Below are 14,278 nucleotides of genomic sequence, written 5' to 3'. Positions count from 1 at the left end.
CAGCTCAGTTGCATTTGGTATGGGATGGTGACAAATTGACTCTGGAACGCTTTAATCACCAATGTTCAGAGTGAGCGAGCCACACTGTGCTCCATGAACATTTGAAAGGTTGTCACTTATCAACAAACAACTCCTGCCCCTGCCACCGCTACCTCCCATCCCAGAATTTTCCTCTTGTTTATGCTGTTTTTGGTTTCAGGTGCTGCGCATTTTCTAATAAAAGAACTGTCTTATCATAATCTGGAACTAGAACGAAATCGGCAAGAAGAACTGGGGATTAAACCCCAGGATATCTGGCCTTTCATTGTCATTTCGGATGATTCCTGTGTTATGTGGAATGCAGTAGAAATCGATTGTTCAGGAGACAGAAAGAGGTAAAACAGCATAATTAAGGAACATGATTTTTTTCAGTTGATCACTTTAAACTCTCATTACGTATGACTGAGCACATCTTGTTGAAATGACATCATGGAGACAGCAAGGCTTTTACTCTTTGTAACAAGCAGGGTATAATATTTGCCTGGGGACAGAGAAGTATTTCTTTATATATTTGTCTGCATGTAACCCAAAGGGTAGTGCCCATCTGTGCCCAGTCTACAGCTTCAGCCATACAGCTCGGCACTTCAGTTCAAGCTGGAGTGACCCATGCTTTTGGCTCTGGAGTTCTGTGGTTCAGACGCAGTTGTGTTGGCCAAGAGAGGTGGCAGTCACATGTACAGTTGATCCGGATACAGTGGTGCAATGACTGCAGACACACATGGATGGATTTTAAGCAGCAGGCTAGAACTTTTATTTTGCTTTACCACAGGGGAGGGGCACTACCTGCCCATCATCCCCGCTCTCCTATACCAGGCATTAAGTGGTTCCAGTGCAGGGGTTACAGGGCTCCTACCATAAAACCCATCATTGAGGTTAGGCTCTCCTCAACTACCCCCGCCCAGGACTCAGCTCTCTCTGAGTCCTACCCCCTCCCCCACCCATGAGGGGGACAGAGGATGCAAAAGGGTGGAGATGTCGGGCCTCATCCCACAAGGGTTACAAGATCTCCCCCTATCCCATGAGCCCACGGCCCATCAGGAAAATCCAAGATCTTTTACCTCTGGGAACCGTGCGCTGTATCCTTTTAACCACACTGGAAACTGGCCACAAGTTGAGACAAATTAACAGTGCAACCCAGTACCTCAGTTAGGGACTAAGCACATTCCTACTTAATAGGGCTGTCGATTAATCGTAGTTAACTCACGTGATTAACTTAAAAAAATTAATCGCGATTAATCACAGTTTTAATCACACTGTTAAACAATAGAATACCAATAGAAATATATTAAATATTTTGGATATTTTTCTAAATGTTCATATATATTGTATTCTGTGTTATAATTGAAATCAAAATGTATATTATTTTTATTACAAATATTTGCGCTGTAAAATGATAAACAAAAGAAATAGAATTTTTCTATTCACCTCATACAAGTACTGTAATGCAATCTCTTTGTAGTGAAAGTGCAACTTACAAATGTTGATTTTTTTTTTGGTTACATAACTGCTCTCTAAAACAAAACAATCTAAAACTTCATAGCCTACAAGTCCACTCAGTCCTACTTCTTGTTCAGCCAATCACTAAGACAAACAAGTCTGTTTACATTTACAGGAGATAGTGCTGCCCTTTTCTTATTTACAGTGTCACCAGAAAGTGAGAACAGGCATTTGCATGGCACTCTTGTAACCGGCATTACAAGGTATTTATGTGCCAGATATGCTAAACATTCATATGCCTCTTCATGCTTCGGCCACCATTCCAGAGGACATGCTTCCATGCTGATGACGCTTGTTAAAAAAATAATGCATTAATTAAATTTGTGACTGAAGTCCTTGGAGAATTATATGTCCCCTGCTCTGTTTTACCTGCATTCTGCCATATATTTCATGTTATAGCAGTCTCGAATGATGATTCAGCACATGTTGTTCATTTTAAGAACACTTTCACTGCAGATTTGACAAAACGCAAAGAAGGTTCCAATGTGAGATTTCTAAAGATTGCTACAGCACTTGACCCAAGGTTTAAGAATCTGAAGTGCCTTCCAAAATCTGAGAGGGATGAGGTGTGGAGCATGCTTTCAGAAGTCTTAAAAGAGCAACACTCTGATGCGGAAACTATGGAACCCAAATCACCAGAAAAGAAAATCAACCTTCTGCTGGTGGCATCTGACTCAGACGGTGAAAGTGAATATGCGTCAGTCCGCACTACTTTGGATTGTTATCGAACAGAATCCATCATCAGCATGGACGCACCTCCCCTGGGCTGGTGGTTGAAGCATGAAGGGACATATGAATTTTTAGCACATCTGGCACGTAAATATCTTGCGACGCCAGCTACAGCAGTGCCATGAGAATGCCTGTTCTCACTTTCAGGTAACATTGTAAACAATAGGTGGGAGCATTATCTCCTGCAAATGTAAACAAACTTGTTTGCCTGAGCAATTGGCTAAACTAGAATTAGGACTGAATGGACTTGCAGGATCTAAAATTTTACATTGTTTTATTTTTGAATGCAGTTTTTTTGTACGTAATTCTACGTTTGTAAGTTCAATTTTCACGATAAAGAGATTGCACTATAGTACTTGTATTAGGTGAATTGAAAAATATGATTTCTTTTGTTTTTTTACAGTGCAAATACTTGTAATCAAAAGTACATATAAAGTGAGCACTGTAAACGTTGTATTCTGTGTTGTAATTCAAATCAATATATTTGGAAATGTAGAAAACATCCAACAATATTTAAATAAATGATATTCTATTATTGTTTAACAGTGCAATTAATCACGTGACTAATTTTTTTAATCGTTTGACAGCCCTAGTATTTAACCTACTGTGGCTCAAAGGTGCCAAGAAGATGAAAAACTCCCTTGCCCTCTGCGAATTGGCCCTATGGGAGAAAAAATCCTTTCTTATACCCAATGGCCGAAAGGCTAGACCCACAGCATCTGCTGGCCGGATTCCTGTTCCTAGTTCTGGGTGGGTAGGGTGGAACAGGGCCAAAAGAGACACCACATGGTGCTGGAGCTGGGGGATGCAGGCTGCTCAGCATCCCTCCTCCTGACTGGCCAATTGGTGCCAGAGACTACCAGGAGGGAGGACCTACTGAGTGTGTCTCAGCAAGGATCTCCCTCCCTTGCTGCCGGGTCTGTCCCATTTGCTGCTACCCTCATCAAGGTCACGTAGCCATAGATGCACATGGGTGGCATTCTGGGTAAGGCTTTTGAAGGAACTAAGGGAGTTAATTGAAATTCTGGGGAAGCTGGCCACCTACCTCACTTTGGCTCCTTTGCTGGTCCCAGCCTATGTGACTTCTACTTTATTTCGCTTTGCAAATGATAAAACAAGTCTCTTAGCTTTTTAAAACAGTACTTGATTGGGCCAGTTTTATTTATTACCAGAGCTGTGCTAAAATCAGCAGCTTTGGTGTGCAGGGATTTGGAGAAGTCTTTTTTTCTGTTTCAATTTGTATGCTTAATTTTATGTCAAATCCCAAAACAAAAGCGAAGCTCAATCAAAACTGAGAAGTTCCATGTGGTTTTGTAATGGGCAAATGGTAAACAAATCTTCCCAGGATCACTTGGAGCAAGAGTCAGGTTAACGTTAAACATTTACAAACCTTAATGAACATATTGAGAAATCCAGGCTGAGTTTCAAACCTATAATATCAACCCAAGCTAAATGAACTTTAGGTAGTTTCAGATTGTGATTAGAACTGAAGATGAAGAGGTAGGTCTAGCATCACTGCTGCCTGGTTAATATGCTCATATTTATAACTATTGTAAGATACTGCTCAGATGAACTGGATGCTGATTATTTTTTATACACTTTGAATTTGAAACATTTTTTCCAACCTACTGTAGTGAATATACATGGACTGAAAGGAACGTTTCCTTGAAGCAAATTCTGCAACACATTGAAGCAACCCCTAATGTCACTCACTACGCCTTGATTGGTATGAGGAAATGGTCTAGTAAAACAAATAGTGGTGAGATCAGGGAACCATTCTCCTGTTGCCATGTACATGACTTCGTCATGCTGAATGTGGATCTGACTCAGAATGTCCAATATAACCAGAACAGGTGAGTGAATCCATAGGCACCTCCAATGTAGAGCAAGGACCAAATCATGCAGCCTTCACTCTGGCTGAGCTCTCTCTCACTCGAGCTGGATTTCTCAGGAGACTGCTAATAGAATAGAGATAAAGTTTACATATAAGTTGCTGGTTCAAACCCAGCCTAGGTAAGAAGTGGCTAAAAAGGACTGTTCTCTCTCTCCAGATAAGCTAGGCATACTCTTTAATTAAATACAATAACTTTAATGGGATGAGAACAATAATAAGAAAAACAACAAAAACAAATCCCTCTAACATTGATGGAGGGCCTTTAGGGAGAAGCTGCATCCAGCCCACTCCATTCTTGGGTTCAATCTCCAACCCACCTTCTGCCCCATTTTTTTTTAACTGGGCCACACAGAATGTTCCAGACCTTAAAGGTGCCAAGCAGAGTCACTGTGGTTCTTAAAGCTCCATTCACTACAGATACTACTTGACAGCTGTTCATTAACCCATATGAAATAGTGAACTTAGTCCAGTTCCTAGAGGACAAGTGTTCACATCTCAAAATCACCAGCACATTTGCCACTAATTGTCAAAGGCACAGGGCTGAATAGGATAAGAGACTGTCACCTCTAGAAGTGATCTTTCCAAATCTAGATTGAGGCATATTTGTGGAGAAGCATCTCTGCTTTAACTATTCTATGGATAAACAGGTGACTTAAATCTTCAAGTCTGTCACTGGCACTTTTCAAGAGCACTAGAAACTTATCCACATGTATCTCCTGGTATACAGTTGTGTTATCAGGCTGTTTAGCCTGTGAGGGCATAGTACATTTTCACACAGAGTGTTACCATTTGAGGCAGTTTTTGAATGGAAAGCTGAGTGCTAATCTAAGAAAACAATAATCATAGGATTGAATAAATGTAGAGCTGGAAGGGACCTCAAGAAGTCATCTAGTCCAGCCCCACCTGAGACAGGACCAAGTAAACCTAGACCATCCCTGATAGGGGTTCTTAAAAACCTCCAGTGATGGGAATTCCACAACCTCCCTTGGAAGCCTATTCCGGAGCTTAACTACTCTTATAGTTAGAACATTTCCCCTAATATCTAACCTAAATCTCCCTTGCTGCTGATTAAGCCCATTATTTCTTGTCCTACTTTCTTTGGACATAGAGAATAATTGATCATGTCCTCTTTATAACAGCCCTTAACATATTTGAAGACTGTTATCAGGCCTCCCCTCAGTCTTTGTTTCTCAAAACTAAACATGCCAATTTTTTTTAACCCTTCCTCATAGATGAGTGTCTCTAAACCTTTTATCATTTCTTGCTGCTTTCCTCTGGATTTTCTTCAGTTTATCCACATCTTTCCTCAAGTGTAGGGCCCAGAATTGGACACAGTACTCCAACTGAGGCCTCACCAGTGCTGAGTAGAGTGGGATAATTACCTCCCTTGTCTTCCGTAAGACACTCCTATTAATACACCCCAGAATGATATTAGTAATTGCATCACATTGTTGGTTCATATTCAATTTATGAACTCCAGATCCTTTTCAGCAGTATTACCAGCTAGCCACTTTCTCCCCATTTTGTAGTTGTGCATTTGATTTTTCCTTCCTAAGTGTTAGTACTTTCATGCTTGTCTTTATTGAATTTTATCTTGTTGATTTCAGACCAATTCTTTAATTTGTCAAGGTTGTTTTGAATTCTAATCCTGTTTTACAAAGTGCTTTCAACGTCCCTCAGCTCGGTGTTATCTGCTCTTCATTATCTATGTCGTTAATTAAAATGTTGAATAGTACCGGACCCAACAATGCAATAAAGCAGAGTAATATTAATGTATAGAGTGATGCAAAAATGTCAAGAATAAGGTTTTATGCTAGTTTACACTAGCAATACTTAATCTGTGGGTGTTTAATCACTGGTGACTCACTGGAGTTCTTCATGAAGCTGTCTGTTAAGGCTTGGGCAATATTGTGTGACATTCCAAGGATGAATTGGTAGTGAGAAAACATGGCATTTTGAATCAAAAAGAGACACAGTCATCCAGAGATAGCAGAGACACATGTGAGTATCAATCAACAGAGTATGTATCAACAGAGCCATAATTTTAAAAACTGATAGCTTTAAATGGCAGATTACTCACTGAGCTGTAAATAGAACCAGTCCTCCTGTAATCTTTATTTTGCTGTTTTGGTGAATGCAAAAACAACGAGGAGTCCTTGTGGCACCTTAGAGACTAACAAATTTATTTGGGCATAAGCTTTCATGGGCTAGAACCCACTTCATTAGATGAAGTCCATGGAAACCTTTACACTGACCTTATTTGTATAAATACATGAAAAAATGTGAATTGCCTTACCAAACATGAGCTTAGTCTAACAAGACAATTTAACTGACAGCAGGATACCAAGGGAAGAAAAATAACTTTTGAAGTGGTAATGAGAGTGGCCCATTTCAGACAGTTGACAAGAAGGCGTGAGTAACAGTAGGGGGAAATTAGTATTGGGGAAATTATGCAATAAATCTATTTTACAAAATGCCTGTTACATAGGGATTTTCTGACTTCTGAGAAGCGATGTGTGAAACAAAAAACACAGATCCAAATCCTGGATCAGATCCTCATACTTCTAAAAGTCATTCCAGTTCTCTTGTAGAACATGTGTATTTACAATCGGAAACAGAATCCAGATTACCCAAAGATGAGGGTACTTGGGTGTGGCCCATTTTAGAAGCTTGAGCTGCTAACTCTGGTCTGAATTCAGACCAGGATTGATAGTTTCCATTTGGTTCCATCTCTAATTTGAAATGAGCCAAATCCAACATAATGAAATCTTAAGACATAGATGAATTTGGCCCATATTGCTTAACTGTGGCTCTTTGCAATGCTGTTGGATGAAGAAGTGATTCTGTGGCTTTTAAATGCTTGATCTCACTGATGTAGACTGATAGCATTTCTATCAGAGGGATGCTGAAAATTTCAACAGTTACATGCTCCTTGTTACAGAGGAGAAATATATGGTCAGAGACCTGTACCTCTGTGTGTCTCATCTGGGGCCTAATCCATGTCCTTTGAAGTCCATGGAAACCTTTACACTGACCTTATTTGTGGTGGGATCATCCTCCTTTCTGCTTGTACAACCTGCCTCACTGTAGTATCTGAGTGCCTATATGTCTGCTAATGTTCAATAACAAGCAGTGTTTATTAATAGCTCTGATTTCCACTCCTGCTAGATTTATGTGCGATGATGTTGATTTCAACCTGCGTGCCCACAGTGCCGGTCTTCTGATCTGTCGGTTCAATCGCTTCAGTATCATGAAGAAGCAAATTGCAGTAGGAGGACATAGGTCCTTCCATATTAAGTCTAAGGTAAAAGTTGAGAATTACGTTTCGTTGTTGTTAGTTATTTGTTTGTGCTGTCATTAACCTTTAATTTAGAGAGCTGAGGTTTGTTGATGTACATTCCATTGCCAGAAATGGGACATGTGTGCCATTAGATTTTTTTTTTAACATGAAACTCTTGGAACCTATAATTCCCACAGCATAAATGTACCCTAATCTCTAGTCAGTCATCTTCCTGTGTAACGTCTTAAACCACCTTTTTTTTTTCAAACAAGAAAGCCTTTCACTATGAATTTGATGTAGAGCGGTTGTAAAGTATTACTTAATAACTCCTCCTTACACCATTTCATGTTCAGGAAGAACTTTTTGAGTCAAAGCAGAATCCAAAAAGCTATTCAAATATAATTAAACTCCAATTTTCCATGGATATCTGAAACCTTTGGGTAACAGGAGTTTTGGATAACCAATTTTTGGTCGCTGTATGCATTTTGGATTTTTGGGACAGAGATGCATTTTGTACAACCCAAAATTCAGATGATTGGGGTTTGGCTGATCAGGATTTATCGATATCACAATGTTTTTCCATGTAGGTATCTGAAACTCCAGTTTCAACCGCACCTGCTCAGTACATCTGTGCTCCTGACAGCAAGCACACCTTCCTGGCAGCACCTGCTCAACTGCTGCTTGAAAAATATCTCCAGTACTACAGCCATCGCTTCTTTCCTCTTTCACTGAAGAATTATAGCCATCCAGTGCTATCTGTGGATTGTTACCTTAACTTAGGACCGCAGGTACTGAACAAAATGATCTTCAAGTAGCTCTGCAGTTTAGGCCAGCCCATATTTAACCCAAGTGTTGTCCTAGTTCTCTGATATATTCCTTTGGGATTTTTACATGGCTTCTGAACAGTATAATATTAGATCGTTGTGATATTTAAAAAATCAATTTGTAAGTTACAAAAAAGAAAATGAATGATTAGAAGCTATGAATGAATATGCACATTAAAATAAAGTGCACAGAGAACAATCCTACAGTTGTAGTAAGGAATAGTTATAGAAATTTAGTCTGTGCTTTCTATTCAGGTCTCAATTACCAGTGCCTCAGAATTGTTTTTTCTATCAGTGTTTCCTCAACTTAATATAATAACTTGGCCATTTATATAGCTCTTCCCGCCTACAAAGCATATTACAAAATTGACCAGTCCTCAGAACATCCCTGTAAGCTACTGTGCACATTTTGTTAGCTCTAGTTTATTAATGGGGAAACTGAAGCCAAGAAGTGAATGCTCCACACAAGAGCTCAGATTAGAACTGAGGAGTTCCTGGCTCCCAGTCCTGTGCTCGGACTGTGCCCCTCTCTAAAACCAAGATACATATTTGGACTCAAATGCAAATCAAGTATGAATGATGCTAGCAGGTTTTTTGGTAGTGTTTTGGGTTATTTGTTTTTGCCTTCCCATCCAACTGGAAAACTACATGAAGTTCAAACTTGGTAGACCTGCCAATTCATCTTCCTCTCCAAGTCAGCTGTATAACAGACTTCAGAACTCGCTCCACCCCCAAATGCTCCAAGTCCTTAAAGTTCCTTTCTGGCTGACTTGTGATAAGCTGAAGTACCCTGGACACAAAGTCCTATGTGGAAAATTTCTTTATTGGGGGAGAGCGACAAACCTGTAAACATCTCAGTGAATCTCCAAGGTTCTTAACTGGCCTGAGAAGTCTGAGTGAGCAGAGAGTTTTGGAAAGCGAGAGGCTCCCAGTCTCTAGGGAAAACCTTAGGACTTAATCCTGTATATACTTATGGACATACATAACTTTACTCACATAAGTAGTTTCATTGACACTTGAGTAAAATTATGAACCTCCAAAAGTGTTTGCTGTATTGGACCATACAGGGGTGTGTGTGTGTGTACAAATGTGCAAGGCATGTCTCAGATTTGTTTTTAAGGGGAGAGACAGTTGTTGAGGCATGTAAATCCTGCCAGGTCTACCTAGCTCTTTATACAGAACTTTTTTTTTTCAGCAGAGGGATTTTTATTTGGGGGCAGTGGGGATGCTCACAAATGGTTGATCACAAAGACCATTCCTATAATTAGGAAGGATTGCTAAATTTTAAACTGTTGCAGACATTCACACCTCTGTGCAAAGCCCTAAGAAGCAACACTACTTTGAAGTCCGAGGAAAATTAATTTCTGCTTCCTCTTTCCTCCAATCAGATTGCAGTTTGCTACGTGAGTTCCCGACCTCACTCTCTGAACATCAGTTGCTCTGGTTTGATGTTTAGTGGACTCCTGCTTTACCTCTGTGACTCCTTCGTTGTAGCTAGCTTTTTGAAAAAGTTTCATTTCCTGAAAGGTGAGCTGCAGAATGATTGTTACAAATTGCAGTATTTGTCTGGTTTGGGGTTGCCAAATCCACCATTGGGCAGAAACTAAATGATGTTTTGCCTTTGTACATCAACCAGGTCCAACTCTCCCCATTTGGGATCACACCAATCCAGCACTACAGCAGATTAATACCTACATCCTCATACAAGTATTATTAGTTCTATAGATTTTTGAAATTAGGCAGGTACTGGTGCGTCCATACCATTGAATTACCTAATGTATATTCATAGATACTCAGTGCATGTTCACAGATTGGGTACTTGTGTGTATGCAATCGGCATGCAACACTGTATGCTTACAGTTGTGACCCTCTAATTTTCAAAATCTTACCCATAAGATTCTACTCAGTATATCATGGGGGGAAAGGATGGGTTGTTTAATATTAATAATAAATAATAACCAAACGAATCAATTTAGTCTTCAGGGTTCCAGACTGACGGCACTGGAGACTGATGTCCTCTATCTACAAACAGTTTTCAGAGTAACAGCCGTGTTAGTCTGTATTCGCAAAAAGAAAAGGAGGACTTGTGGCCCCTTAGAGACTAACCAATCTATTTGAGCATAAGATTTCGTGAGCTACATCGGAATGCATCCGATGAAGTGAGCTGTAGCTCACGAAAGCTTATGCTCAAATAAATTGGTTAGTCTCTAAGGTGCCACAAGTCCTCCTTTTCTATCTACAAACAAGCAGTTTTATTGCCAGCGTCTCCCATGCTACGCTGCCACTGTGTTGTAGGCCTTATCTACTCCGGGGATTTGTCCCAGTTGCAGCCATCATTGGCCAGCCACTGGTGCTGCTGCATTGTTGCAGATCTGTGGACAGGCAAAGCTGTTATAAACTACCATTTGGATCAGTACAGCTTAACCCAGTTTCAAGCAGGGGTATGCTAGACTGATACAAGTGATGGAGTATCGTGGTTTCGCATCGGCAATGGTGGTTGGCTACTGAAGACTGAATTCTGCAGCATGGACAAGGCCTTAATCTTGACCTGGAGGAACAGGGCTAGAGATGGAAACTTTAGGAGTGAAGGTCAGTTAAGTTTCCACCTCCAGCCCTTCTGGTAGGAAGATCCAATGTTCACAGAATCAGAGAGTGCTGTCCCCTTTTTCCCTTAAGTGATAGATAACTAAGGGGTTCACTCTCCTTCATTTTATAGTCCAGTAAACCTTAGAAATGTATCATTCTGAAGAGTATCCCCCGATAAAGTCCTTCTCCCCTGCTGTTTGTCCTTTCTTGTTGACATCCTTTCCCTCTGCTGGCTTGTGTATAAGTGTAACTTTCATTGTCTCTGGCCTCACCTTGCTCAACTGACATTGGAGACACACACAAAACAACGTTCCTTTGTCTAGGACATTCCTTTTATCATGTCAGCCCCCAAAACATATTCTAGTAATGTATTTCCAGCACACATATATAACTGTTTACACACCATCCGCACACAGATCATGACCAGCGTTTCACTAGCTTTCGTTTGAGATTTTAGTCAATATACTTCTATAATACAGTAATATTGTATAGAATCCATTGATTCAGTTACTTATTCTTTGGGGTTTAGACCTTTTCCCCCCAGGGTGTCTGGACCATTCCTGCAGAGCATAGCACTTAAGCACATGCTTAAGTATCCAGCCACCTCAATCTCTTTTAAGATTTAGGTGCTTTGCTGAATTAGGACCCTGTAGACCCACTGCAATAGGTAAGGTACTTCTTAGTGTGAATAAGGGTATCAAAATCTGGCCCATGGAACTGTCACAAATGTAAAGGCTTGTCTTCACTACGGGAGTAAGTTGACCTAAGTTACGCTACTCCAGCTGCATAAATAACATAGCTGGAGTCAACGTAGCTTAGGTCCACTAATCCTGATGTCTTCACTGTGCTGCATTGATGGAGACGCTCTTCGGTCGACTTCCCTTACTCTTCTTAGAGAGCTGGAGTACCAGAGAGTCGACCAGAGAGCACTCTGCCATTGATTTATCAGGTCTTCACTAGACCCGCTAAATCAATCCCTGCTGCATCGCTTGCAGTAGCGTCAATCTCCCTGCTGTGAAGGCCCTAAGGCTGGATCATGATCTATCTGAAGTACTAGATGGATCCCATTATCATAATGTCTAAGCACCTTACAGTCTTTAATGTATTTATCCTCACAACTTCCCTGTGAGGTACAGAAGTATTGTTATTGCCATCTGAAAGATGGGGAACTGAGAGGCCAAGTAAGTCGCCTGAGGTTGCACAGAAAGTCTCTGACAGAGCAAGGAATTAAACGTGGGTTTCCTAAATCCCAGACTAGCACCCTAAGCACTGAAACATCCTTCCTCTCTCTTCCAGGCATAGAACTCCCACTGAAGACAATTAAGAGCTTGCAGGACCAGGTTGATGATTTAGAGAATAAAACAAAACACTCATAATTGTTTGTTTTAACCATTCATGTAGGTGCCACCTTGTGTGTTATTTGCCAAGACCGCAATTCTCTTCGCCAGACTGTTGTCCGGCTAGAACTAGAAGACGAATGGCAGTTCCGACTGAGGGATGAATTCCAAACTGCCAACGCCAAAGAGGACAGACCACTTTTCTTTCTGACTGGACGACATATCTGATAGAAAATGAGCAGGCTTCCTGAACTGTCTAATGAGAAGAGGTAGTACGAGAGGCTGAGTTCTCAGTGCTCCCAAAAAAAAAAAAAAGCCATTTGAGAGGCTCTGTGCTCTGAAACATTCAAGCATATGTTTCCTGAGGAGCCATCAGCTGAGCAATTTTGAAATATTTTTATTAAAATTATATTTAATCAACTAATGTGTGTTTTTATCACCAAGAATTGGAAGTGACTCTTCTAATTTAATTACCCAGTAGAAGTAATTCCTGATACCTGGGAAAGAGGTACCGACTTACTACTTTACATGGTGGAAACATTTCTGGATAAGAAGAGAGATCACATTTCTGTCAAAACAGAAGGCACACAAAATGTTTCAAAATTAAGATGTTTAGAAACAGTTTTGTACAATTAGGGAATGTAAATTTAGAGAAATAGGGAATGTACATTTAGAAGTAGACTTCGTTCTTTTTAAGTCTTATTTATCTAGAAGTCAGCACAAGACATCAGACCAAATTTTGGATTTTACAGGAAATTTTACATTCTGGTAATAGATTGCTACTGATGGATACAAAGAGGCTTTTTATACCTAAAGGTGTAAAATATATTTTTTATGCAATGGGAACTGGTTGTGACCATAACTATGGTGTCAGTGTCACACTGAATAATTTTATCATACAGGATTGGGGTGGGGGGGAGAGGTGTAATTAAGGTACCTGTGTTTGGTTGGTCAAGAAAGAGCACTTTGAAGTAGACTTACGAAAGAAGGAGATGTGAACATTTATTCCAGAACACTTGAGTATCTGGGACAAAGTCTAAGATAGCTGAAGAGGATTAAGGGAAAGATTAGCAGCAACCAAACTTTGAGATAAATAATTTTGAGCTAAATGAACTGGTGCTTTTAGTTACAGATGAATTTGTTGCACTGGCTTAAGACTTCAAAGCAGGCCACGAGGCAATTCAGACAGGAGATGCGTATAGCACTGAAGTCCAAATTCCAAATACCCTCCTAGAATGCTCTCTTGCTAAGGCACTTCAAAAGAGCTGGGCAGTCAGGTGGCATCTTTGCTGAGTATATGTAGAAATCTAAGAGGATGTTTAGAAAATGCATCATGCAGTTTAGTATTTAGCACCCTGGTGTGTTAAAATGTAGAGTGCATGCTGAAAAAACCTGGTTATATTTATAGACATACTCCCCAAAGCTGCAATCCCAGAACTTCATGTTATCCTTATGGAGTCAGTGGCTCTGATCCTTGGCTTGGCCTAGATACTCTATGCCAAGTGTAGGCATGAAAGGTGGCACAAATGTCACCAGAAAACCCTTTATAATATGTTAATCCTCTCTTGACTGGCTACGCCAACTATAGGACCATTTTGTGCTCGTTGAGTAGCATTAAGTGGCTATAACGCATTTGAGGGATTGTAACTAAGACACTAATAATCTGTGCCAAAGAGCTGACTTAGATTTATTTTCAGGGAATAAAAATAAATTAAGCGATTGTGAGAGATTTAGGATAATGTTTACACAATTGTTTTGGTAGAAAGTGATATGCTTGTATATTTCATTGTGCTTCTTTTGGAGTAAGAACTTTCTTTTTAGTTTTGTTTTATTCTGTGTAAATAGTATTTCCTGTGCAGTTCCCTCCATTTGATTAGTTAATTTAAACTTTTTAAAGGGTTGTAATATTCAGGTCTTACTCATCCTTTATAAATAAAATATGTACTGCATGGACAGGTGTCTGGGTGATGTGTGGCCACTGTCAAATGCTCACACTCACAGGGGAAAATTGCATTGGCAAAAGGAAGCTAATAAGATTTAGGATTGCCCTGCATGCGTCAAGAGGAAACGTTGTGCTGTTTACAAGCTTTCA

General features: G+C 40.1%; 1 protein-coding gene across 7 annotated transcripts in view; it reads left to right on the top strand.

Annotated features, from left to right (window-relative positions):
• GREB1 (growth regulating estrogen receptor binding 1) overlaps positions 1–13,973 on the top strand; it is a 174,073-nt gene extending 160,100 nt beyond the window's left edge. For 6 of the 7 annotated variants that reach the window (XM_084623304.1, XM_084623301.1, XM_084623300.1 and 3 more), the window contains exons 28-33: positions 200–374; positions 3,900–4,118; positions 7,328–7,463; positions 8,027–8,227; positions 9,652–9,790; positions 12,251–13,973. In XM_084623304.1, the coding sequence (XP_084479430.1) occupies positions 200–374; positions 3,900–4,118; positions 7,328–7,463; positions 8,027–8,227; positions 9,652–9,790; positions 12,251–12,414 (1,034 nt within the window). In that variant the 3' untranslated portion in view covers positions 12,415–13,973. Of the gene's footprint in view, positions 1–199; positions 375–1,992; positions 2,466–3,899; positions 4,119–7,327; positions 7,464–8,026; positions 8,228–9,651; positions 9,791–12,250 lie in introns of those variants that run through there. The other variant, XM_084623306.1, reaches the window with a different exon arrangement.
• Positions 13,974–14,278: the final 305 nt, after the last annotated feature.

This window comes from Lepidochelys olivacea, assembly GCF_965140295.1.
Source record: "Lepidochelys olivacea isolate rLepOli2 genome assembly, chromosome: 3".
Taxonomy (NCBI): domain Eukaryota; kingdom Metazoa; phylum Chordata; order Testudines; family Cheloniidae; genus Lepidochelys; species Lepidochelys olivacea.
This window is presented reverse-complemented; position numbering and strand designations above follow the sequence as displayed.